The sequence below is a fragment of the Diplotaxodon limnothrissa genome, linkage group LG16 (genome assembly GCF_057381915.1).
Source record: "Diplotaxodon limnothrissa isolate DT_005_m linkage group LG16, D_limnothrissa_male_GT1.1, whole genome shotgun sequence".
NCBI lineage: Eukaryota > Metazoa > Chordata > Actinopteri > Cichliformes > Cichlidae > Diplotaxodon > Diplotaxodon limnothrissa.
In genome coordinates, this window is record NC_140611.1 from 11582841 (window position 1) to 11609774 (window position 26934).

At 40.1% G+C, this 26934-nt stretch overlaps 2 protein-coding genes across 3 annotated transcripts in view; both read right to left on the bottom strand.

The window, feature by feature from the left end:
- Positions 1 to 13618, bottom strand: part of pde1a (phosphodiesterase 1A, calmodulin-dependent) — a 47981-nt gene extending 34363 nt beyond the window's left edge. The window contains exons 1-3 of one of the 2 annotated variants that reach the window (XM_085373720.1): positions 13517 to 13618; positions 13409 to 13486; positions 12888 to 13252 (exon numbers count right to left, since the gene is read on the bottom strand). In XM_085373720.1, the coding sequence (XP_085229846.1) occupies positions 12888 to 13252; positions 13409 to 13486; positions 13517 to 13618 (545 nt within the window). Of the gene's footprint in view, positions 1 to 12887 lie in introns of both variants that reach the window. The other variant, XM_085373719.1, reaches the window with a different exon arrangement.
- An 8042-nt stretch (positions 13619 to 21660) lies between these two features.
- Positions 21661 to 26609, bottom strand: LOC146615805 (dual specificity protein phosphatase 19-like). Its single transcript, XM_085374774.1, has 4 exons — positions 26384 to 26609; positions 25326 to 25372; positions 25019 to 25171; positions 21661 to 21861 (listed from the first exon to the last, which is right to left on the bottom strand). The coding sequence occupies exons 1-4, from the start codon at positions 26607 to 26609 to the stop codon at positions 21661 to 21663; spliced, it is 627 nt and encodes a 208-aa protein (XP_085230900.1).
- Positions 26610 to 26934: the final 325 nt, after the last annotated feature.

Below are 26934 nucleotides of genomic sequence, written 5' to 3' on the forward strand. Positions count from 1 at the left end.
ATTCCGTCCAAATTAAGTCCACAATTTGGGCGTCCAGCCATGACCCACTTTGGCCATCAATATGACATTCAATGTTTGAACTTTGGACTGAGGACATCTATAACAGGTACAGGAAATTTACATGATTAATAAATCTAAAGGTGTCCATACATCCTTCATCTGCTGATCAGAAGGTTTGTGGTTCGATCCCTGGCTCCCCCAGTCTGCATGCCAAATATCCTTGGGCTTTTTACACAACATCACTCTTTCCAAATCAGGCCAAAGAGGTGGTACTGGTGAAGTAGTAAGATTTTAATGTTAATTTACATGTTTTCTCACCTTTGATAAATATGCCCAAATCCAATTTGGAAAGTGTTACCACTTCATTACATGTTATGAGGTCAGAAAAAAGGGGACAAAATAGACCTGATTTTACTACTATTAAAACCATGCAAAACAAAGTCAATGTCACCAAAATGCAAGCATTAAATCATGCCTCACCGAACCGAAACACCTATTGGAATGTAAATTTGAACAGCAGATTACCCCACGAGTAGATGACGACGATCTAAACGCTCCATTTGGTCTGAAATTAGCCAGTCACAGCTCTGGAATCTGACCCCAGCAGCTAATCACAGCTCTGACACGTCTCAGCTTTGAAATGCGACTGTAGAGACCTGTTATTTCATGGTCGAATGGTAATTGTACGCCGGCCTGCGTGGGCAGATCAGAGCTGAATTACAAAGCTGTATAAGGCACGCTGATCAGTGCCAGGTCGCTGCATTCTTTTCTTAGTCAGAGAAAACTCTCCAGCACGCGGCAGCAGCAATAGTGACAGGTGAGGACAGAGAGTTTCTGGAGAATGACTCACCTCCCTATCATGACTTTTACAGGGTGACGCCTTCAGCGAAAGAATTTGCATTTTGCGTCTTTACCTCTTTTTTTTTCTTTGTCCTTGTACCAATTGTTTTGTGATTTCACCTACACATTTTCTTCTCTGCATCATTAACACTGAGCTTGTGGAATGTATTTATTTCGTGCACTGTTCTGTTTGCAATGCATCACTGCAGGGTGTGTGTGTGTGTGTGTGTGTGTGTGTGTGTGTGTGTGTGTGTGTGTGTGTGTGTGTGTGTGTGTGTGATGGTTAACTCCATCTAACCCGCCCACGTCTAGACCAAGTGTCCTGGAGAAAAAAGCTGAACCTCCATTAAATTGAAGCAGTGCACACACACTACACAGTATCAGCCTTTTGTTGTTTAGTTTCTTAACCACCTCATCAGGGTGGCTTCAGATTGGTCCTAAATTTAATTTTTGAAGCATGACAACAAGCCAGACATGCAAAAACCATTATAAAGATTAGTTTCTGCTTAATCTGACCTGGACAGTCTGGTACTTCTTTTAATACATCCTCAGATGGCAGAACGTTTTTTTCATAGCTGAGCTTTCTCAGCTGATTTCTGCTCTTTAATGTGTCAAAAAAGTTATTTTTTGCTTTTGTTTTTACACTTTACACTTCCTCTGTAATTCCACTCAGCTTCTCACCAAAGCCTACTGATAATAAAAATTATGCATCTCAATGTGTAAAAAAACAAAAGTAAATGAAAAGCTGTTCTATTCTCTTTTTGTCCTTTTCTAGTTTACTGCATCGAAATGTTCTGCTGTTACCACGGAAACTGGGGGAAATTTTCAAAAATAAACGAATAAATAAATATCTCCACACTTTTTTGTTTTCTTGTCAAACAGCTTTAAGCTCTGTGATTAATTTATGGATGAACTTTATGTCTGCCAGGAAGAAATAATATTGTAATGAACACAAAGACACAATCGCTCACACAAAGAAACAGCTGGTTTTGTGACCACTTGAATGGGTCTTAATCTTGTATTCATTCATGCTTGCTCTATTTAATTTGGACAAAGTTTATGATAATTTGTACATTTCAGAAACTTGCTTTAACAGGTGTCACAGGTTATAATAGAGAAGTCAATGTCACAAGGCCCTTCTAAATACAGAGTCCCCAAACTTAGGGAGGATTGTGCCTGGAAAGGTCAACAGTGGCAGGCAGAATGTCTATAAATGGAACAGCAGCTCTGCTCTGCTCTGATGATAGCGATACAAATGTACCTGGCAGTAACATGATGAAGTAACCTTAATACTTTTTTTTTTTAAATCAAACAAAAATTTGCAGTCTATGAAAAAGAAATGTAACAACAAGGCTTCTCTTTATATTATTTTTTCTTTTCATTTTTGGTAACTGCACATATGAAGAGACTCAAAGTCAGAACGACTATATTCAAAAGCAGATTGTCTTTTCGTTTGTTTATATTCGGTTGCATGGCTCTTGTCTGAGAACCTCACCACCCTTCCTATAGCATATGGATTGCAGGTAAGCTTGGCTTTGTGGTCTGTCTGAACTAAGTCAAACTTAATTTAATTCTATTCTATATATATATATATATATATATATATATATATATATATATATATATATATATATATATATATATATATATATATATATATGCAACATGCTTTATATTGTAAGGTAAAGAGAAAACCCCAACAATCACATGACCCCCTATGAGCAAGCACTTAGTGACAGTGGGAGGAAAAATTCCATTTTAGCAGGAAGAAAACCTGCAGGAGAATCAGACTTAGTGAGGGGCATCCATCTGCCATGACTGTTTAGGGCTGAGGGGAGGGAGACAGGAGGTTCAGAGATACTGTTATTCAGGGAGGAATGTGACGTGAATGTCCATAGAGTTTTTCACAACCTCTCAGCCCATACTTATTGAGATATTTCCATTTGTGGTGCACCACTCAACAGACTGAAACATATAATAATGATTATGCTAATTTCAATGGGGAAGCTCCATATCCACTCGTCTGCCTGCATCCCTCGGGGTTTGGCGCTGCTAGTCTATTCTTCACATTACTTCCACTTTCCTGTGGCGTCAAACTTAATTTTGTTGTCATCACTTTGGCCCAAACATTTTCTTGCTTGTCTTCTGCGAGCTCTGTCCTGTGTGCTTTAAATCTTACTACTTTTCTGCCTTTCAGATCCTCATTCGTGCAACCAGCCTCCTCCAAATCTCCACCTCATCCTCGCCAGAATAGAGATCCTCCAAGTCTTCACCTGCTTCACCTCGCTGCCATCCTTCCTACCAGCGTTGGACTCTGTTCTACTACAAAGACTGATCGGAGTCTAATTGCCAAACAATTATTAATCAAGCTCCATATTGAGAACTGTTCATTCAAATGGTCTCTCCTTAGTCACTGCTACTTTGCAACCCAGAGTGTTACTTTATTTACAACTATGCCTCACAAGTTGTTAGGTCAGAGGTGCCAACAATTCTTGAGTGTGATTAGCATTCAGGTGCAGCAGGGGATCTATTTACTAGGTGCACAGGCACTGAGGGGGGACACATAGGCATGCAGAGCTTCTGCTTACGCACAAGCAGCATTACTGTCAAACTACAGATGCCTGTTGCCATTACTCACTACCCAAAATAAAACCAGCTTTGTTGTTTTATCTAAGACCTTTTCTCACTGAGCAGAAGAATCCTCCGGAAAACTAAACAAACCTCGGAGTGTGTTCACTCCCCGTGACGGAGTTCCCCTAACCTCGGAGTTCAGTCTTGTCAGGTTAGTAGACAAGCTGAATTCTGCATCTTTATTTTTACACCTCTAGCGTTTCTCATTCTCTCACTGTTGACAGAGAACACATTCACTTGCCAATGTTTATTAGAGGATTTGGCAAAAACGAAACACTTGTCTTGGCGTCAGTTTCTTCAACCAACACACCAACTTCTGCTGATAAATTTCTGTTTCTTTTTTTTTTCTGTTATATTTTCCTCTGTTGCCAGCCGGTTACCAACACAAGATGCTGTATAGCAAGCAGGGTCTGTTAAACAGAGCAAGAGTAGCCAAGGGGCATAAATTAAATGTGTGTGTTTAATGGTAATGATGCCGTGCACATTTCATTTAACTGCTGATGAGAGATACTGTCAGTAAACCAAATACTGGTGGTGGCCTGGTCTTCCATAAGATAGTGAATTAGAAGAAGTATCACAGACATACACAATACAATGGGAATGTTGTTATTAAATGTTTTTGTGAACAGAAGCTGATAAAATAAAGGAGAGTTTAACTTTAGCTGTCAAAAAAATACTATGGCAAACGTACTCTTAACATCATTAAATCTATTAATTTTATTTCTGGACATAATTTTCCCATTTGAAACAAACACTAACGGCAGATGAAAAGTCAGCTGTTTCAAAATATGCCAGTATGGCTTCACTAATGCTACGATAGCATTACAGAATGCTAAGTTAGCGTTCTGTAACTATCACCATATGTGAGAAGCTGGAAAAACAGACCAGTCAAATGCATCAGTCTGTATTTGCCCATTAGCTATAATGGGCTGTTAAATTTTGAATGAAGCAGCTACCATGGTTATTATCAAAGGTGGAAAGTAACGAATTACATTTACTTGCGTTACTGTAATTGAGTAGTTTTTTTGTGTATTTGTACTTTTTAAAGTCATTTTTCAAGTCGGTAATTTTACTTTTACTTAAGTATATTTTTTAAAAAGTATTGTACTTCGCTACATTTTCAATCACACCCGTTACTGAGTAAATTAAAAGAACAAACAAAAAAAAAAACAACATTGCGCTTCGGAAATACTGCAGGGAATGATGGGTAGTAGAACAAATTGGCGTTGGGTCACGATAAAGATGAGTCTGACATCGGTGGTACGGATCCAGCGAAAAAAGAAACCCTGTCGAATTATGCTGACCCTGAACTCGAGGAAACCGATGTGAACCCCTGGCCTTATTTAAGGGACCATTTCGGCTTCAAGTGCAAGTAAGGCAACAGCTTTATTATGCAGTGTAAGCTGTGTTTGCCCAGAGAGACCGAGTTAGCAGCTTTTAAAAATTCCTCATCAAACCTGCACAAGCATGTAGAGGTAAGTTAAATGAAACCTGTACATTTATTTTAGCAAAAAGGCTGTGCTTAAGTTAATCACATTAAGACATAAGCTGTTATTGGGCACGTTGTTGTCCACGCAATTTAATTTTTTTACAGGATCGGTAAATTGCCAAAAGAAAATACATTTTTCCTGTTTGTTAATAATAATAATTTATTTTAAAGAAATAGTTAAATTAGACAGAAGACAGAAGCGGCTACTTTCTTACTTAACCCACATATGTTCACACTGCAGGCAAAAGAATAACGTGCTTTGTGCAGAGGTGTTTTTTTTCTGATCTCAAACTGATCTCCCTGTTGGAGCTCAGTCTGTGGGGAGTTATTTTTTTCTCCTTATCTTTCCTCATGTTGTGCATTTTCCATTGTTATGCCTCTCTGACCTGTCTTCCCCATGTGATGTTTGTGTAATGTACAGGGAGTGCAGAATTATTAGGCAAGTTGTATTTTTGAGGAATAATTTTATTATTGAACAACAACCATGTTCTCAATGAACCCAAAAAACTCATTAATATCAAAGCTGAATGTTTTTGGAAGTAGTTTTTAGTTTGTTTTTAGTTTTAGCTATTTTAGGGGGATATCTGTGTGTGCAGGTGACTATTACTGTGCATAATTATTAGGCAACTTAACAAAAAACAAATATATACCCATTTCAATTATTTATTTTTACCAGTGACACCAATATAACATCTCCACATTCACAAATATACATTTCTGACATTCAAAAACAAAACAAAAACAAATCAGCGACCAATATAGCCACCTTTCTTTGCAAGGACACTCAAAAGCCTGCCATCCATGGATTCTGTCAGTGTTTTGATCTGTTCACCATCAACATTGCGTGCAGCAGCAACCACAGCCTCCCAGACACTGTTCAGAGAGGTGTACTGTTTTCCCTCCTTGTAAATCTCACATTTGATGATGGACCACAGGTTCTCAATGGGGTTCAGATCAGGTGAACAAGGTGGCCATGTCATTAGTTTTACTTCTTTTATACCCTTTCTTGCCAGCCACGCTGTGGAGTACTTGGACGCGTGTGATGGAGCATTGTCCTGCATGAAAATCATGTTTTTCTTGAAGGATGCAGACTTCTTCCTGTACCACTGCTTGAAGAAGGTGTCTTCCAGAAACTGGCAGTAGGACTGGGAGTTGAGCTTGACTCCATCCTCAACCCGAAAAGGCCCCACAAGCTCATCTTTGATGATACCAGCCCAAACCAGTACTCCACCTCCACCTTGCTGGCGTCTGAGTCGGACTGGAGCTCTCTGCCCTTTACCAATCCAGCCACGGGCCCATCCATCTGGCCCATCAAGACTCACTCTCATTTCATCAGTCCATAAAACCTTAGAAAAATCAGTCTTGAGATATTTTTTGGCCCAGTCTTGACGTTTCAGCTTGTGTGTCTTGTTCAGTGGTGGTCGTCTTTCAGCCTTTCTTACCTTGGCCATGTCTCTGAGTATTGCACACCTTGTGCTTTTGGGCACTCCAGTGATGTTGCAGCTCTGAAATATGGCCAAACTGGTGGCAAGTGGCATCTTGGCAGCTGCACGCTTGACTTTTCTCAGTTCATGGGCAGTTATTTTGCGCCTTGGTTTTTCCACACGCTTCTTGCGACCCTGTTGACTATTTTGAATGAAACGCTTGATTGTTCGATGATCACGCTTCAGAAGCTTTGCAATTTTGAGACTGCTGCATCCCTCTGCAAGATATCTCACTATTTTTGACTTTTCTGTGCCTGTCAAGTCCTTCTTTTGACCCATTTTGCCAAAGGAAAGGACGTTGCCTAATAATTATGCACACCTGATATAGGGTGTTGATGTCATTAGACCACACCCCTTCTCATTACAGAGATGCACATCACCTAATATGCTTAATTGGTAGTAGGCTTTCGAGCCTATACAGCTTGGAGTAAGACAACATGCATGAAGAGGATGATGTGGACAAAATACTCATTTGCCTAATAATTCTCCACTCCCTGTACTGTATGTATGGTCAGAAGGGTAAGTCGGCGCTGGCAAAGGTCGGCAGCCTTAACCCAATTTCCTTCGGGGTCAACCTTCAGGATCAATAAAGTTTTATTGAATTGAATTGAATTGCTCCTCAAAATTAACAGAGCAGGGCCAAGTTTAAAAAATGAAAACACATTTTTATAGCAGCTGCCGTACAGCTCAATTCAGTACTTGTTCTCTTATTTGACAGTTTAGAACACATTCTCATGTAAAAGAATTATATGGTTTTGACAGTTTGGTTGGTTTGGTGACCATTATCCATTTTGATGTATAGACTTGCAGTTTAACTGCCACTGAGCTTTAATTTGTAAAGTTTTTCTTTTAATTAAAAAACAACTACTTTGAGATTTATCCCATTGTCTTTTTTGCACTACTCAGAAGAGGCTGTCCTCCTGCTGACAAAAAAGTAACTATGTAACTTTTACTCTGAGTACATTTTGAGACAGGTAATTTTACTTGTACTTGAGTAAAATTTCAGCAAAGTAATAGTACTTTTACTTGAGTAAAATATTTTAGTACTCTTTCCACCTCTGGTTATTATGTAATGTCCTCTTTGCTGGGTTTGAATGATGACATATTACAATGTATTTCCTTGATATATATTCAGTGTTGGGAAGGTTACTTTTAAATGTATTCCATTACAGATTACAGAATGCATGCCCCAAAATGTATTCTGTAACGTATTCCGTTACGTTACTCAATGACAGTAACGTATTCTGAATACTTTGGATTACTTAATATATTATCATGCTTTTTACAACTATTGCTGTGATTTATTACTATTACTGAAGGTCCGCGGCTCCGAACCATATTAAAGGGACCTCTGGCTAATATGTCGGGCTCCCTGTCGGCTCGTAGCCGAAAAATAGCTTTACTTTGTTGTCTGGGTCAACTCTGCTAGCGAGAGACAGAGAGAGGCGTTGAAAGGCTGCTCCAACCGAACTTATTGTTTTCGGAGGAAAACACGAACAAAGTGTACAGTCGAGTCTTAATAGCTTACTTACAACTGGGCTCGTCAGGCACTCTTCTTGGCTGCAGTGGTTATTATTATATTTACATGCTTCCAGCTCCCGTTTCTGCTCGATGACAACTCGGAGTTTTCCACTAGCCTTTTTCTCCCTCCTCGCGCTCACAGACCCATAACGTGTATGGCAGTCCATTCTCCCTGCAGCACGGACTATACTGCCCATGATGCTACATTCTTTACAGCATTTAGCATTCTGCCTATTAGCTCAGCACAACAACAACAACAAAAAGGCGCTCTCTCACCCAGGAAACACGCAGAGAAAGAGCGTCACCCTGTAACCATGGCAACAGTAACGCTGCCACCTGGAACAACAGAACGTAGCTGTCAAACAAAACCCAAACAGTCCTGACCCGCCACAATATGAAACAAGAAAGTACCGCAGTGTAATCCATTTATCTCAACAAAGTAACTGTATTCTAAATACCACCTTTTTAAACGGTAACTGTAACGGAATACAGTTACTCATATTTTGTATTTTAAATACGTAACGGCGGTACATGTATTCCGTTACTCCCCAACACTGTATATATTTTCCTTTTTTGTTGTTAAATGTTTTTTGTCTAATCTAATTTGCGAACAGAATGGAAAAGTCAGAAAGAAACAGACCTAAGTGTAAAATGTTCTTGTTTTTTACCTTGTGTTCCTTACAATTTCAAAATTGTTAGATTACTATTTATTAAACTGAAGATGTCAAACAGTGTCTGTTAATGTGAGGTTTTGTGATTTAATAATGATTCAAATGTCATCTGTGCAATATTTCACCACTGTATATGTGTAAAATGTGTATATATTCTGTTTCCTTCTTTATATAATCTCTTGATAATAATCTCTATTGTTACTGTTCTATATATTTATTCTGTTGAATAGATGTAGCAAATTCCTTGGCACCACGTTATCTTATCTTATCTTTTAAATGCTCACTTGTAGCATGTTCGTAAATGATTCAACTTTTGATCAAAGCACCACTACTCAGTCACAATCCACACTGTTACTGCCAGAGGCTGAAGACAGAAGAGTCACCAGCATTGCTCAGGGGGGCAGGACGCTGCTGATGGAACAGACAGTCCATCTCCCTGGTCGATGTGCTATTTATTTGCTGAAATTATTTAATAAACTACATTTTCCAGACATGCATAGGTATTTGCACGCAGTGAAGTTAAGACAACCAATGCAGGAAATATTGGAAGTCTGGTTGTTCTTGATTGCATCACTGCTTGGATGTTTTTGTGGATACTTGGATCATAAGTTAGCTAGCTTTTCCTAACAAATCCCTATTTTAATTTCCAAACCTCTTTGACAAATATCAGAAAGCCCCTGGAAAAAAAACAAACTGACATTTTCAGTTTTAGTAATTCTTAGAAAGAATGACCATGGCTGTGCTTCAGGAAGTATAGCTGGTCATCTACTAATCAGTTCAATCCCTGACTGCTCCAGTCTGCAAGTCAAAGTGCACTTGGGCAAGATACTGAACCCTGAGTTGCATCCGCTGTGTTCACTGGGGTTGAATGTGTGTGAATGTTAGATAGAAAGCACTTAGACATAGAAAAAAGTGATTTTGTGTGTGACTGGGTGAGAGAGACATGCTGTATAAAGTGCTTTGAGTGCTCAGGTACTATATAAGAAAATTTCCATTTACCATTTAGACTAAAGGAAGATCTGAAACTGAAACGATTTAGAATTTTAACTAGCTTAAGGTGGAAAAAGTGACCTGGTTGAAAAAGATCTGACTGCCTGTCATGGGCATGTCATGCAACCAAGACAAAGGGACAAACCACTTCAATCAGACATACAGACTTGTCACAACAGGGAGATGTAAAGGTATGCTTTAATACAACGGGTCCATCAATTCTTTTCCTACTGTGACAAGTCAGCATCTCTGCTGGGAAACGGATTTGTTGACTAAAACATCAGTGTATGCTTTAGAGTACCACACTGACCTTATACATGACCAGTTTAAACAAAAAAAAAACAGAGCTATCATTTCCTCATTCCTCCTTATTTCTTATTTATTCCTCCTTGGGGACCTACGTTATTGGAATGAAACCTCACAGAGGATAGCACAACGCACCTGGGTTTTTTTTTCCACTTGTAGCCATGCCATGCCATTCTGGAGATACAGCAGCTTTTAAAACATATGCATTAGTACTCTTTTTAGTCTATACTATTACTTTAAATGTGTAAAAAGTTCTTAGATTTAAGTGGACCAAACCAGACGAAGAGCTATAACTAAACTGAACACAGCACTGTCCAGATATTTTGTATGTGACAAATGTTTCTGGTGAAACTGCAGTCGAAGACTGAACGTGTGAGCTGCGAGTCACTGAAAAAATCAAGAAGAACACTTGTCTTAGACACATTTATGTGCTGCTTTCTTCCTTTAAAGACGGCAGGCAAACAAACACAAAAGACTGGGAAAGTTATGTAAAAAAAAAACAAAAAACACCCAAACTAATTCTTGACGGAGCATGTCACAACTAAACTGCGAAGAATTTGACGACTTCTTTTGTAATCTGCCGTCAATAAATCATTAAGTTTCTGAAGCTTGAGGAGTTTCTGTGTGGGAGTTACAAAATTGGAAAGTAATGCTGAATGGATGTGAATACTTATGATTTTTTGGCCATCTATTCAACTAAAAAAAACATTTTGGATGAATTAAGCAGAAAATTATGTCCTTCTGTGTTTTTGGAAAAGGTAGGAGCAGCATACTTCAGGCTGAAGAGGAGCAGGATTATCCAGAGCATGCATCAGAGCCTGATCTGACGGTACGATTATGCATCAGTGGTAACAGTCACGGATATTTGGATGTCTGTGAAGGCACCGTGAATGCTGATCAAGACACGTTCAAGGTAAAAAGAAAGTAAACACATATCAAGAAAACAATAAAAATAATCTGGTCTCCAGCAGATCTTAAAATTAGGCAAATAAAACCCCAGATGAGCTACAAAACATGACAGTAGTTTGCTGGTCTGGAGCATCGGGGCAGAACACAGCATATCAGCATAAACAGCTCGTACCACTGGTCAAGCAAGGTGGTGGTGGTGGTGCAGCTACAGGACCTGAGCACCTTACAGTTACTGAGTCAGTTACTCTATAAACTCCTCTGTTTACCAAAGTATTCTAGAGTCAAATGTGAAGTCCTCGGTCCAACAGCTAAGACTTGTCCTACACTGGATCATGCTGCGTGACAATCATCCCATGCACAGCAGCAAATGTACAATAAAATGACTGAAAACGAAAAGCATCAAAGTGTTGCAAAGACTCCGTCAAAGTCCAGAACTCAGCCTGATTGAAATCATGCAGCTGAAGCGTTGAGCTTTGATTATACTTTCCGCATCCGTGAGCCTACAAGGGTCCGTTCAGGTCAGAGTGACGGAAATTCCATCATCAGATAATCAGTTTGAAGGTCTGTGCCGATGTCTGAATGCCTGCCACTGTTTTTGAGACCATGTGTACCCATCCACATAGACTTTACAATACAGTGCGACAACTGCACATGGGCCTGTGGAGGCAGACTTCAAAAAAAGTATAACGGCAATGGCTACTCAGCCACCGTCTGCAGAAGGGTTATAATCAAAACTGTGCCGGCAAACTTCAGTGAACTGAAAGAGTATGGTAAAGAAGAGTAATTCTAAAAGCTACTGAATTTTGGCTTTTGTTAAAACAGCAGCGACACTGTGTGACATGTTTTGTGCTGCTGTTCATTTGAGCTTGAATTTACCTCATTTTAACATCTAGTAAGAAGTAGAAAATTTATCTTATGTTGTAATACATAAAAACAGACTGACAGATAACTGCCAACTCTTATGTTCATACCAAGGGGTGCAATTTACAGTCACCAGTTAGCCTAACATGCTTGTCTATATACTCTAGGAGGAAAAGCCACACAGGGAGAACATACAAACTCATCACAGCTCAACAGGAGGCTCAAACCAGCAGTTGCGAGTTGCAGTTCTTGCCATAGCAAAGATGTGTTTAAACACATAGCTTTTTTTATATATATTACAATAATAAAAATGTTTATTGTGTGTTATATGGACGATTTACACATCTAAAACAAAAGTGTACATATTTCAATTTGGCAACTTTAAACAGCAGTCACTTAAAATCCTTACTTGGACTACTAGGATTCATTGCTTCATGCCTACAGGGCATTCACTGGTTTGAAATGCTCAGTTTAGGAGCATTTCAAAGTGTGTTGTCAGATTTGTCAAAGAAAGGATCCGCGAGTGATGATGAGCGTAGTGTGATGAATGAGGCTGTAATTCACAGACTGAAGCATCAACAGGACATTCAAACATTTTGTGTTCGCATGCCCTGCCTTCATCTCTGTCTCTGTTTTCGTCCATCTCCCTGCTGATGTGTCTTTCTTTGCTGAGAGTTTGCTGCATCGCAACACTCAGTTGTTACCATGGCAACAATGGAGAATTTAAAAAAACACACTGGGCTCTTTTTTTGTTGTTGTTGTTGCTGCTTTTGATTAGTTTTTTGTGTGTGATCGCCTCAAATTCAAACAGATGTGGCGAGGCTGTTCCGCTGCAGCGTAGGAGTCAGCTGCTAAGAAAGAATCTGACAGACAGACAGACGAGAAGCTGTGACTTCATCAAACACACACACACACACACACACGCTCTCTCTCCCGTGTTAAGTGATGTTGCACGCCCACCGTTGCCCGCTCATTTTCTGTCATTTGTCTTCCCCTCCATCGTCGGTCCGTGCCAGCATCACCAAGGCAACCGGTCAACCGCACTGATGCCGTCCCCGAGGCTGTCAGTCTTACAGCAGCTCACGGATCCTCACAGCGTGATCACCAATTATCGATAGTGCTATTGCATCAACACACTGACATTACATCATCAGCCAGCTGACTGCGTGATCTGTGTTTACTCACATTCCTCTGAGCCGGATCAGGACCTGGTTGTTGTGATTCTGCTCCAGAGCGTCCCCAAAGTCCTGCACCTCCTCAGACTGCTGTTGCTCCTTCTGCTCTTCCTCAGTCCGTGACATCTCCTCACGCTGCACCTCCTCCTGCTCCTCCTCCTCCTCCTCCTGCTCTCGAGGTTGCTGCTGTTGCTGCAGCTCCTCAGTCTGCTTTACCTCCTCCTCCTTTTGTTGTAACACCTCACTTTGCTGCACCTCCTTTTCTTGTTGCATCTCCTCAGTCTCTTCCTCCTCCTCCTTTTCAAGGTGCTGTAGCTCACTTTCCTGCACCTCTTTGATCTCTACCTCCTCCTCCTCCTTCTCTTCTTCCTGTACCTGCTCCTCTTGATGGCCCTGTTCCCCTTCTGGCTTTAGCATCTGCTCAGACAGCCCGTCCTCCTGCTGCTTCAGAACCTCCTCCACCTTCTCTTGTATTTCCCACTCATGCGCTGCAACCTCCTCTTGTTCTAGCTCTTCCTCCTGCCCATACACATCTTCAGTATCTCCATCCTGTTGCTGCACTTTCTCTTCCTCCAGGTCTTCCTCCAGCGGATGGACCTCCTCCTGCTCCTTCTCTCCCTCTCCCTCCTGGTCCTTCACTTCATCTTCCACCTCATGTTCTCCCTCCTGTTGCTGCAACTCCTGCTCCTCAGCCTCCAGCAACTTCTCAGGCAGCTGCGCCTCCTCCGCGTCCTCGTTCATCTCGGTTTGTGGCAGAGCTCACCGAGCAGAGTTCAGTCTCTGTGAAGTGTCCGGACGTCTCTCAGTCCGACAGAGTCGTGAAAACATCAACACTGATCGGAGCCTTCAGTTCAGCGAAACTTCATCCAACTTTCTGTGGTGTCACCTGATGAGCCCGGCCAGTCCAAAGCGCTGATTTCGGACTGATTGGTAAGGGAAGTGGAGGGGTTAAAGGTCACGAGAATTTGGAAGGAGACAAAACAGGGAGCATAAAAACAGCAAAACACGTCTCACAGAGATCTCGGAGCGCAGTGCCAGCTCTGTGCGCCGACACTGCAGTGACAAAATGATCCCACTGAATGTCCCAGAGCATCGCCGTAGCAACGCAAGGAGGAAGCCGACCAGCAATAAAGATGGGATAGAGTAAGGGAGAGAGAGAGAGAGAGAGAGGAGTGATGGAGGAGTACAAAAGAGAAGCAGAGAACATTGCAGTGCGTTTCCGTGGTAACCCAACAACGGTTGCCAAGAGTGATGGAATTCTGCAGCCGACAGACTGCCCTCCTCCTCCTCCTCCTTCTCCTCCACCTCACCCCCTCCCAAATTCAAATGCACATAACTTTACGCTCTATTCAGATACAAACAGCAAAGAGGCACATTAATCTGTCCTCCCCTCACTCACCCGCAGTGCCTGCCAGAAAGACTGTACAGTGAGGTGTGTGTGTGTGTGTGTGTGTGTGTGTGTGTGTGTGTGTGTGTGTGTGTGTGTGTGTGTGTGTGTGTGTGTGTGTGTGTGTGTGTGTGTGTTGTTGGTTTTTTTTGAAACAGTGATGATGTAATGGTCCTGAAAATGAGAGTCACAAATCCTCTCCAGTCAAGTGGTACAATCTCACAGTCGGTGTAAAGTGCTAATGGCTCCCTCTAGAGGCTGAAAAGATTATTACAGCCATAATTTCCTCATGGATGTAAGATTTTAAAGCTTTAAAAACAGCAATCTTTCCTCTGTCTTTAGCCACACAAATGTAAGGACATGTTTCTGAGTGGCCCTTAAGCTATGTGTCCAGTATATATAATATCTCTAACAGAGGTTCCCAAACAGTTTCCTGGAGGAGGAGGCCAAAATCCAATGGCCAGATGTGACATGGGATTTTGCAATAACTGTATAGCATTAGTGTAATTAGATCAAATATTATGAATTCACGTTTAATTTGTTATCCAAATCAATTTTCCTAAAAAAGTGTTCCAGTGGCAATTTGGTGGGAATTATGTGATCACGATAGATCAAAGTTTCTGGTCATGGTCAAATAATCGGCAAAATACCCTCATAATGTGACATAATTAACCATATAATCAAGCAGAAGTCTAGCCACAATGGTAAATTGACTGATTTTCTACTCTACTATACAACATGCCACATTCACCCAATCACACAAGCACTGACTCTAAACTGAGTGCTTTTCTGACGACATTCACACAAATTCACTGATGTTTCTTGCACAAGGAGGAGCCAGAGGTTCGAACCACCAACCTTCCGATCAGTAGGTGACCTGCTCTACCTCCTGAGCTACAGCCACCCCATGGCTGTACAATGTATGTTAAATCAAGTTGGAAATTTCACCAACCCTTATGGCTGCTTCTTGGTCTTAACGTGCCAAGCAAGTTAAAGAGCTACTTAGAAAGCAAACATTGATCACCTCAATTGAGCACTAGTCTCCACCACAGGCACCAAAACTGCTTGGTGGATTGTGTAATAGTGTGCAGCAGGGGTGGCAAAAATACAGAAATTCTGTACTTAAGTAGAAGTACAGATACCTATGTTAAAAATAAAGAAAGTAAAAAGTAGCTCCTTGAAGGACGTTTCTACCAGCTATTTTTGTGTAAAGCTAACCGAAACTTGTGTTATATTAATGTAATAATAAAATAATATTAGTAGATAGGAATACAAATTTTAATTTAAACTAATTTTTATTTCTAATTGTACTGAGCTTGAACTTGTTAAATAGAACATGAGCAAAGAAAAAGACAGAAAATAAAAGTAACTCTATTTTCTGTTGCCTACGCTGTAGAGAGTGACTTTGTGTCTAAACAGCAAAATGACGGTGGGGGTGGAGGAACCCTAAAATCAGTTGTAATGGCTCATTATGGTGAAAAGAATCACAGCTCACGATCATTTCTATTCAGCACTCCAGTAGATTTTCTTAATGCACAGACTGAGATCAGCTGACCTGCTGCTGCTGCTGCTGGTCTGAGGTTTACTGCTCTTTGTAGATTTACACTAAACTGAATTCAAGGAGATGTAAGTTATAAGTTGTCCACTAACAGAATTTTTTTTAACATTATACTGAATAAAGCTGGTCTGAAGATGGAATTCAGTGAACGAATCTAAGCAACGTGTTGTAACCTAACTCTGACCATGAAACCACAGCCACTGTGCACCAATTGCACACTTTAAATCCATCACAGTACAGCAAACTAACCTGTTTATCCTGCACTAACCTGCAGAGTATAACTACCTTCATATAACACAGTCAGTCTACCTCAGTTTGATTTACAGCATGTTTCGCAATATGAAAAAACTTAATGTGACACATACAGACCCAATATCTGATTTAAAAACATGAGGACTTACATGTAAGCTTTAAATTTCCAATTTATCAAGTCTTTCTCCTTCCTCTCCTGTCCTGTCTTTCTTATCTTTCTCCATCGCTGACTGAAATGAGCTCACTCTCTTTTCTCTCCCTGTGAAATGCATCAGCTGGACTTTTACCTAGCAACACACTGTATGACAACTGCACACAAATTTGTTTGTGTTTTTGCTGATGTTTGTTGAATTTAGAAATGCTGAATCTAAAATTACCTGCTAAAAAATGTTATTCCCTTAATGTTTGCCCCTCTTCTGTAGCGCTAGCTAGATGCTGAAGTACTGTGACCTTCAGTCGTTTATGGGAATTTTTTACTATTCTTCCAGATGTTGGACGTGGACGAGAAGTCTCCACTCTAATTTATCCCAGAGATTTTCTTTCAGGTTGACGTCAGGACTCTGTGCAGGTTAATCTTCCACACCACGTCTTCTACACTAAATTCACTCTATGTCTTTATGAAATAGAATTTAAAAAATCATAAAGATATTTATTACATCTATTAATTTGAGTCTTTTAACATGGGAGTTTGTTGGGAATGGGGTAGGGTTAGGGTTAGGATGACAGTCTCAAGTGGCCAATAGAAGAACTGCAATAGCTATAGCTTTGTTTCTAGAGCCAGAATTTGTCACTGAAGTCACTATGTTTGTTAAGTAGGATTTCTTCTCCCCCAAATGTCTGCAACAGGTTCATTTTTCATCCCTGCATGCATCTTACACAGCAGCAACAACATTCTTACCAGGTGTTGTGGGTTTTCAAAATGCAGAGGTTGGTGGGTCCATAGACAGGGTTTTCAACACTGCACCCGCTTCTCATTTGATTCTGCAGCCAATTCACAGCTGAGTGACCTGATGAGGGGGAGAAAGGAGAAGTTTGCTTTAAAAGCCATTGGTGATATTGAAAATACTGAGTTTGACAGATTTTTTTATACTTTAAAAATGTGTTAAACAGAGAGTTTCTAAGTGGAATCCTGTTGTTTTAGAGTCTGTCCATGCTTGTGAGGTGAAGGGTAGGATTATAATAACTGTGTCCATGTTCTCCAAATGAGCTGCTCTTGTGGTTGTAAACAAGCCCTCAGGGTAACAGTTTTCCCTCTGATTGGCCAGCTGGCTAATTGACTGTTAATGGTTTCTTCACTATAAGCACCAACGCTAAACAGACAATTAAAGATGACCATGTGGGCGACTGGAGGAGTGTGTGTGTGTGTGTGTGTGTGTGTGTGTGTGTGTGTGTGTGTGTGTGTGTGTTTCAGTAATATATTCAGCTTTTTGTTTGTCAAAAGGCTTTTTAGGCAACAAGTAGCTCATGAACAGAGCTGAGCAACATGTTAATTAACTGTCAGACAGACACTTTGACAAATAAACCATCTGAATTTTATTAAGTGGACCTTAAAGGTCACTTTCAGATTTTAAAAATAGATTCTGTTTATCAAAACTTTATGTTTTTTATAAAAAAATATTTTAAGAAAGATAAAGCTGGAGCAAAGATGTGGAGTCACTAAAGGTTACATAAGATCTTTTTACAATCACATCAATATGCATTTGGACAATAAAGTAATTTTTATAGCTTTGCCTCTGTACATCACCACAAGGGATTTCAAATCAAACAATCAAGATGTGGCTGAAGCGCAGACTTCAGTTTTTCTGTCAGCAGCTTTTATAACAGTATTTTTATAACTGTTAGAATTACAGACATTTTATACAGAGTCCATTTTCAGAAGTTCAAAACCATTTAGACAACTAACTGATCTGCAGTTTAATTGCCAGATGAAGCATTTTTTCCAGTTATTCCATGTCAAACTAAGAAGATGAAAGCTGTTGATTCAAAATATTGAACTCTTATGTGGTATGCATTCACTGTAACTCTCATTGTGAGGTTCAAATAGATGTCCATGCAAGTGGAAAAGACTGTTTAATAAATGCAAATACACCACTGATTACACTCAAGAACAAGAAACCCAGATTAAACCATATCTATGTATATAATAGGTGGATGGAATGGTTCCTATATAGTGCTTTCTACTCGAGCACACAAGAACATCTCATTCACACATTTATACAAGAGCTTTCTATCTGGCATTCCCACTCACTCATGAACACATCGGGATCAACTCAGTGTTCAGTACCTTGCCCAAGGATACTTTGGCATGCAGAATGAAGCAGTCAGGGATCAAACCACAAGCCTTTAACCTCTGCTCTACCTCCTGAGCCACAGCCATAGGAAGTGTGGAGAAGGAAAGAAAATAATCTGAAATATAACACATCATCTGTAAAACATGAGGCAGGCAAGGTTATAATATGGACATGTATGCAGCTGCCAGTAGAATTTGATAACTTGCTGTTTGCTGATGATGTGATAGCTGTACTCTCTGCTGAGATTCAGCCAAATGCTGTAAACTGATCAGATGGCACTTCACAGTAAAAATGGATGATGAGCCAAAGAAAACTGCAACATCGCCCAAGACTCAACCCAGGTGAACAGCTTTTCTTGAACACAAAACTAGATGCAGGGACCCACAAACAAGCAGCACCTGAAGATGGCTGCAGTAAAGGCCTAGCAGAGTATCTCAGAGGAAACACAGTATTTGGTTAGTTTGTCCAGATAATGTTGAGCCTCTAAAAAGGGGATTATGGGGATACATATAAAAATGGCAACAATTAATAAAATAAAATGTTAACACAATACTTTTGTTAATACCCTCGAATCAAAGCTGAAAGTCTGCACTTCAGTCACACTTTGATTCTTTGATTTAAAATCGACTGTGTTGGTCTACAGAGGCAAACCAAACAACAATTGTCTCACTATCCAAAAACCTATGAACCCAACTGCACTGTGTTGACTTTCCTTTGCTCTATTAGTAGAAAATTATGAGAGATAACTGATTTCATGTAGCACACTTAAGTTTGTTAGTAATTTTTAGTTCTTTTCTTTTTGAACATTATTTAGTTCAGTTCAATTCAGTGTTAGCACCAACTCACAACTAACGTTGCCTCAGTGTATTTTGTACTGAGGCTGAGAAAACCCGGCAATCAGACAACCCAGCAAGCCGTTGGCAACAATGGGAAGGAAAAACAGCCTTTTAACAGGAAGAAAGCTCTGGCAGCTATCTTTTTAGCACTTATCTTATAAAGTCACACCAAACATACAAAAGACTAAATATGACAAGTCTTACTAACACTCTGTTTTAAAGAAATACTTAAATATCAAGTTTATCTAATTACACTCAGCAGCATAGTTTGTGACCCAAACATTTTATCAGTAGTCTATCCAAAGAAGTCTATGTTTAAAGGATTTTCTGTTTGACATATAAAAGTTTTTCATACTCATCACATAGATAATTAAAAAGATCTATAATTTAGTTTTTTAAAGAGGATGGTATGGAGGAGGTATGGAGAACTAGAAAATGACTGTCTGACCTGAAGCTTGCTGAACAAGCGAGCCATCACGAGGCATCACTGTCACAGCCGTCCTTCTGTCCAGGACCGAGCAGAAGGAGCCCATTGTCAGAAGTAACCACAGAAGCAGCAGGAGAAGGGAGGAGGCTCCAAACACACGGATGCTGTGTATATATTTTTACCTGTTGTAGATACATCTTCCTTTTGCTTTCATCCACATGCTGCTCAGTGTTGCTCTGTAGCTCTTCCCAGATGTTGTTAAGCTCACTGACTCTCTCGGGGGAGTGGAGATCGTTTACCCTTTCAAGCAAGTGGGTCCTTGGTGTGTGTGTGTGCTTATGTGTGCATGTTTTTGTATTACTCAAGCTCTGGGGGTATAAATCTGTATACACAGTGACAAGCTGGCGTCAGGTCAGGGCAAGCAAGGCAAGCAGTACTTGTCTAATGAAATCTAAAAATAAGCATCGTTTAAGACATAAAATGAAACCAATCCCTCTCCTTTCATCTAAAACTGTGTTCTGTCATAAAAATTCTTAAAACCTCTTGAAGCCACTGAAAGCTGCATGTCATTGATTTGTCACTGTAACAAATTAGTTGCCTCTTACTTTATATCTTGGCCAACATGTATGACGTTGCGGAGTTAAAGGCTCCGCAACGTCATACATGTTGGAGAATGGACTGCCATACTCATTATGTGTCTGTGAGCGCGAGGAGGGAGAAAAAGGAGAGTGGAAAAGCAGAAGTTGTCATCGAGCAGAAACGGGAGCTGGAAGCATGTAAATATAATAATAACCACTGCAGCCAAGAAGAGTGCCTGACGAGCCCAGTTGCAAGTAAGCTATTAAGACTCGACTGTACACCGTGTTCCTGTTTTCCTTTGAAACAATAAGTTCCGTTGGAGCAGCCTTTCAACGCCTCTCTGTCTGAAACTTGACCCAGACAACAAAGTAAAGCTATTTTTCAGCTATGAGTCCAACACAGAACCGATGTATTAGCCAGAGGTCCCTTTACTACGGTTCGGAGCCGCGGACCTCCAGCAATAGTAATAAATCACACAGCAGTGGTACATTCATGTAGTTGTAAAAAGCATGATAATATATTAAGTAATCCAAAGTATTCAGAATACGTTACTCTCATTGCATAACGTAACTGAATACGTTACAAAATACATTTTGGGGCATGTATTCTGTAATCTGTTGAAGAAGTAATCTTCCCAACACTGACTACTTTTAAGATTAGGCTTTAAACTTTCCTTTTTGCTAAAGCATATAGTCAGGGCTGGATCAGGTGACCCTGAATCCTCCTTTAGTTATGCTGCAGTAGACAAAGGCTACTGTTTGCCTCCCAGCTTCCGTGTCATCTGTCTAGTGTGCGCCATGTTCAGTTTTGTTTCCCCATCTCGTTAGTTAGATCACGTTCAGCTGTGTTCCCTCCTGTGGTGTGTTCCCTCGTTTGCCCTTGTGTGTATTTATGTCTGCAATCTCCCTCGTACTCAGCTGTGTGCTCTGTTAATTGGTTTAGTTTCCTGTATTCTCTAGTTCAGTTTTGTTTTCTACAGGTATGACAAAAAAATTGTTACTGTTGCTTCCATATTCAAAGCCATAACTGCAAAAAAGTTACAACAAGCATTTCTGTTTCAGTCATTGACATCTGTATTCACTTATTTATTTATTTTCAATTCTGGTTAGAAATAACACTCTGGAGTTTGTGGCTGCCCACCACTCCGAAACAATAAGGATGGGTCAAAATAAATTTCCCCCAGAGATACAAATCTAAATGACAGCATTCAAGCACAAAGACATCGCCCTCAAAAATAAAACACAAAGACGTAAATCATGCCTCAATGAAGAGGAAAGAGAGAAAACATGCTGGAAATTTTGATGAATAATGAGTTTATAAGTTTAATTGGATGGTACCTCTGTATAAGCCACCCCTCTTCTCCTTAAAAAAAAACAGACCATACATTGTAATTATCCCAAATATATTTTTATACTAAAGTATTGTAATTAAAGTAACATTTTGTCTTTGTACTTCAGGACCCATTCATTGCTGGTGTTTTGTAATTCCGCAGTTGTTCCAGGAAGCCGGGGTTTGGTGAGGAGGTGGGCCGAGCTGATTTGACCAATGAGAGGGCAGCATCAAAAGACTGGCCATCGCATGACATCAGGTAGCCAGTGACCACAGCGGGTGCACGTGACACCCCAGCGTTGCAGTGGACCAACACCACGCCTTTCTAATGGAGATACGCACAAAAATAATAATATTAAAACCACATCATTTATAAAAGATCAATATTCCATTCTTTGCCACTTGGGGCAAAATATCCTAATAAGGTCATGTTGTGCGTTTCTTATTTCGTAACAGTCCTCCTCCATAGGCATGTGGGGTGATGAAGGCACAGCTCCTGTTTGACACTCTTTCATCTTTGCCCACAGCTTGGTTAAGTTTAGCTTCTAAAAACTACTTGATTAGTATCTAATTGTGAAAAAGTAGTTCTCATAATCCCTAGGTAACAGACAGACCTTTACAGGCCAACATCCACATGTTGTTGCTGTCTACTTTCACTTGGGACAGTGAAACAATCTTTATTGTGTGTTCCTCTTTCAACTTTGTGGTGTTGTTGGTTCTTTTCCCCTACCACAAAGAACATTATAGACTATTTATAAAAGATCAATATTACATTCGTCCTTTCATTTTCTTCAGCTTATTAAGGCCAGCGAGGTGTTACCAAGCCAGCCGATAGATGTAATCTCTCCAACATCTTCTGGGTTTACCCCAGGCCCTGCTCCTGGTGGAACATGCTTGAAAAAAGTCACACAGGAGTGGTCCAGGAGGGGTCCCAAATCGCTCAATCAGGAAAAGATCAAGCTTGAGGTCTAAAAAAATAAAACCGGTGTAAAATTGTCTTATGCTGTAATGCTTTTACCTTTGGAAGTGAAGTCACACCTGAGTTGAGCACTTTCTAGTAGCAGTAGGAGAAATAGGCTTTGTTTGGGCCATTGCCCCAACACTAATAATGCCTGTAGTGCAACCCAGTGTCTGATTTTTCCCTTAATCCTTAGTTTGTATGTTTGTTTGTCTGTTGCACTTAAAAACACCAGTGAATCATGTTCACAGACAGATCCCTGGTCAGTTTTCTCCTTATAACTTCTTCTAAAAGCTTTTGTATTGTAAACTTGGACATGGTGGCAACAAAAAGGGCCACGATAACAGTTTCATTACCACAGACCCCCGTCTTGTTTCATGATCTCATGTTCTTAAAGTATTTAATGTAACATGCTGTAAACTAAAGTGAGATGTAATTTTTCTGTCATTAACTTTAACGAACAGAATTTAAATTTTATGTCATTGTTTTTTTTATTTAAATCTATTCATTTGAAAGAAAGAACTTAATCTTGGCACCTTATTCTTTGCATTAGAGACAAGAAAATTAATATTAAATTATATTCACTGACAGAATATAATTCTAATTAAACATCTCTCTCTGCCTGTTCTTTCGCTGTTTTGTTGTTGTTGTTGTTTTTAATAATATTTAATTTTGACTTTTCCTGATTGACCACATTCAAAACAGCGGATCAGAGCCTTTGCTTTGACGTCAGGATGTCCAGGCTGATCTTCACGCTCCAACGAGCGCTTTAGTTAATAGGCTTGTTTGTTTGTTTGTGTCTGTGGATGCACATTAGCTTCTCTTTTGCAGTCTGTATCTTCCTTCGCGTGAAAGGTGTACACCATAAGCTGTGTCTCAGTTACCAGGCTGAGCACTCACTGGTCAAATCAGCTGATTTGACCAACGTGCAGAGAAACAATAAGAGCTATGGAGAAAAAGTTGCAGTTCTCCATTAAGATTATTTCAGTTTTTTTACACATTCAACAATGTTGTAAAAAGCTGACCTCTTTATCAACCAAATTTGAACAAAGATTTCTAAACAGGTACAAAATTACAAAAACAGTCATTAAAGTCTGATTTGATGACCCAGTGGTGCGTTATGTGGATTATTATTCTAATATAAATCATCAGAATATGTGATATTTTATATTGTCTCCAAATTATTAGCAATCAGGGGAGAAAGAAAGTACTCACTCTGGCATGCAAAAAAAATATTTTCTTTCTCCGGGTTGGGGTTTGGGATCATCATAGATGATGAATTTGAGATAATTTTGAAAAGGAATTTCTCAGAAAATAAAGGTCATAATGCAAACTCTAAAGTAAAGTTGGTATCAATTAAGTTACATTAATTTATATATTTGTCCTGCAGTCATGAACCCCGTCACATGATGCCTTTGTGGCTGTTGCTGTCGTCATGACAGCGTCCATAATCGAGCGTCATTACCAGCCAGATGGCCCACCGAGTAATTTGAGTCTGCATTTCAAAGTAAAAGCATCAGTTTGATTATCAGAGCTGGAATTACCACACACAGAAACATATCATTATGAGGATACGCATACACACAGACACGCGCACACACACATAGACTTCCTGTAATCAAACACCTCTAATGACTTTGTAATGACTCTATGTGTGTGTATGTGTGAGTGTGTGTGTGGGGTGTCATGTTAAGGTGAGTCGTGAGCTTCGCTGCTAAAAGCTTGTATGACACTGAGATCTGATCTGAGAGCAGTTGAATAAAACATGACCAAAACTAACCATCTATTATTTAAAACCAAGGATGAGGCGACAAGGAGAGGAAACACAACGAGGTGACAAGGAGAGGAAGAAGTGTTGAAACATTTGTAGCATGTTAATGCATCCCTCAGTTTAAAACCCTTACATCTGACTGCTTGTTGCCATAAGCTAGTTAGTTTGCTAAGTACTTCATTCGGCAAAAGTACCCAGCTCTGCTGTTAATATTGCTTAATAGACAATTAATATAAATATTCATTTATTATGTAGACCATGCCTATTCGTCAATATTTCTTTTTAAAATTTATTTCTCTCTATTTAATCATCTGTAATAGTTTTCAAAACATGCAGTGTAAAAGCCACAGACAGACAGCATGTAGTTAGCAATGAGATCACATGTTAGTTATGTCCTTTAGCATTTATGTTTATCATACTAATGTCTATAGCAGCCATTCCCAAAGTCAAGAGAGCTGCAGCCCCCTTAAAAAACAGAAACTCCCATGGGGCCCATGCAATCTTAAATCTTGCTAACGCTACCCAGTCATATGAGTGTTAAGGCCAATGTGTGACCCAGCTGGGAGAAATTATAGGAGAAATAAATTTCAGAGTAGAAATAAATGTAATCAATATTACTAATCACCTCTTAATACTAGTTTTAATTCACCTTTTATATAGATACATTTATTTATGGATTTATCCTTTAGATAAATCCACATGTAACTTAACATTAACATTAATAATAAACACATGCATAAGAAATTATGTCACCTCAGTCTGAGCCTGCTGGATGAAGTCACAGCATTCCTGGAGGTGAGGGAGGAGATCGGTGTCGGGGTGATCCAGAATACTGACAGTCTTATAGATGAACAGGTCCGGGAAGACATTCTCCACCCCAAAGGCCACATTCAGGATGTGAGACACCTGAGGAGGATAATGTTTCACTATCACAATACTGATATTCATAAAATGAAGCTTACCTATGACTACACAGTCAGAGAAACAGGAACAGAAACATAATTTTGCTTTGATAGTAGTGACTGAAACGAACTCCTTGCTTGTAGGAAAAGAAGCTCACCTTGTGTTTTCTCAGCGTGCCAAAGTCATGTGCAGCATCCTGAGAACCTGCACACACACATACATAAAACTAGTTAGTGTGTGGTTTGACTCTCTCCAGGGTGCCGAATGAAAAACCTGCTGTGTGTATGCCCCAGCATCTACTGCAGGTCATGGGGTCATCAATGGTCTCCCACTAAATCAGTGAGCTCCGGGGTCACGTCTCCTCCCGTCCCTCACATGTAGGGGCTCATGTTACGAGCTCAGTGGTTATCGGCACTGCTGGGCTGAAGGGGACATCCAGGACAGGACAGGGAGACACAGGGAGAGGAGATGGGCTCATCTGCTTATTTTTTTGTACTTCCTAAATTCATATCTAGGTGTTTGTTCTGCAAGTGCTAAAAACTAATAATAAATATTGAGGATATTTGTATTTATACATTGTAATTTTCAGTCAAAGCAAAGCCTCTAAAAGGGGAGCACTTCCCCCTAGTACCTTTGTATTTTTTTTCCAAATTATTTGGCCTTTGTGTTGCTCCAGTCTCCAGGAGTTCCTATGTGGATTTAGTCTTTCTTGGTGTCTGTTATTGTAATCCAAAATTGGCTCTACAATGTTGAATCAGGGCTCGCCGGAGGCCACATTATCCATTACCAGACTTTTGTCTTTCATGTGGCTGAAGCTCTTTATGACTCAGGTGTAGTTGTATAGGAACAGCTTAAATTAGCTGCTGTTTCTGTCCTCTAAACCTCTCTCTGTGTGTAGAGTCACTGATGGTTGATTCATCTAAAATTGTTTTGTTTTTTTAATTTCCTCACTTTTTTGGCACAAGCTGAATAATCACATGTTTCCAAAGAGACACAAAATCTCTGTCTGTTTCCATATCCTCCAAACACATCCTCCTCTATCACCATGTTTTCCACTCACCTCAGCTTTTCACTTGGCTGTCCAACAGAGGAAAATGCCAGTAAAATGCTGAACCCCTTTTAACCAAATGAAATCACAGCCTAGTGGTTGACAGTGGTCATACTCTTCAATATTTCCAGGTGTTCAGACAAGCGTTATTTGTTTGGGTTACTCACCCAGTAGAAGGAAGGGCTTGACAATGCCAGCCTGCAGGTCCCAGGAAGTGTCAGGGACATATCCCAGCATCTTCTCTGAAGGGGGGGCGGGGTCTTCGACCACAGTGATTGTTGAACCCTTCCAAGTCTCGATAATGCGACGGCCACTCAGTGAGGTCACACGGGTGCACTGCTTCCTCAGCCGCGTCCGAGAGAAATTGTGGATCTCCTCGGTCAAGGACTGCATGCTCAGACTGACCTGGACTGCACCTGAAAGATAAATGTAAATGAATATTTCAAATAACTCCATGTCATCTGTTTAGAGAACCGGATGTGTACGAACGGGCTTACAGTTTCCTGCGATCTGAGGCAAGCTGTCATGTAAAATTCCTGCATCATTTTAGAAGAATAGAAAGCACATTTTTCCAAGCCATTTAAAGGGTTTACATCTTTGATGACACGGAATGGGAGCGCAGAGAGGATAGCAAGATCAGAAAGTACTGACACAGACTAGCTGAATAAGAAAGCACCTCCCCTTAAGTTTGCTCGTGTCTTTTGAGCTAAGGATCATA

Bases quoted from the DNA above. Each gene is read 5' to 3' on its own strand.
- LOC146615805 (XM_085374774.1), bottom strand. From the start codon at position 26,609: ATGCAGTCCTTGACCGAGGAGATCCACAATTTCTCTCGGACGCGGCTG. The intron at 25,172-25,325 runs GTGAGCTTCTTT...TATCCTCCTCAG, and splicing joins GCACGCTGAGAAAACACAAG to GTGTCTCACATCCTGAATGT. The intron at 21,862-25,018 runs GTGACATAATTT...TATCTCCATTAG, and splicing joins TCCAGCAGGCTCAGACTGAG to AAAGGCGTGGTGTTGGTCCA.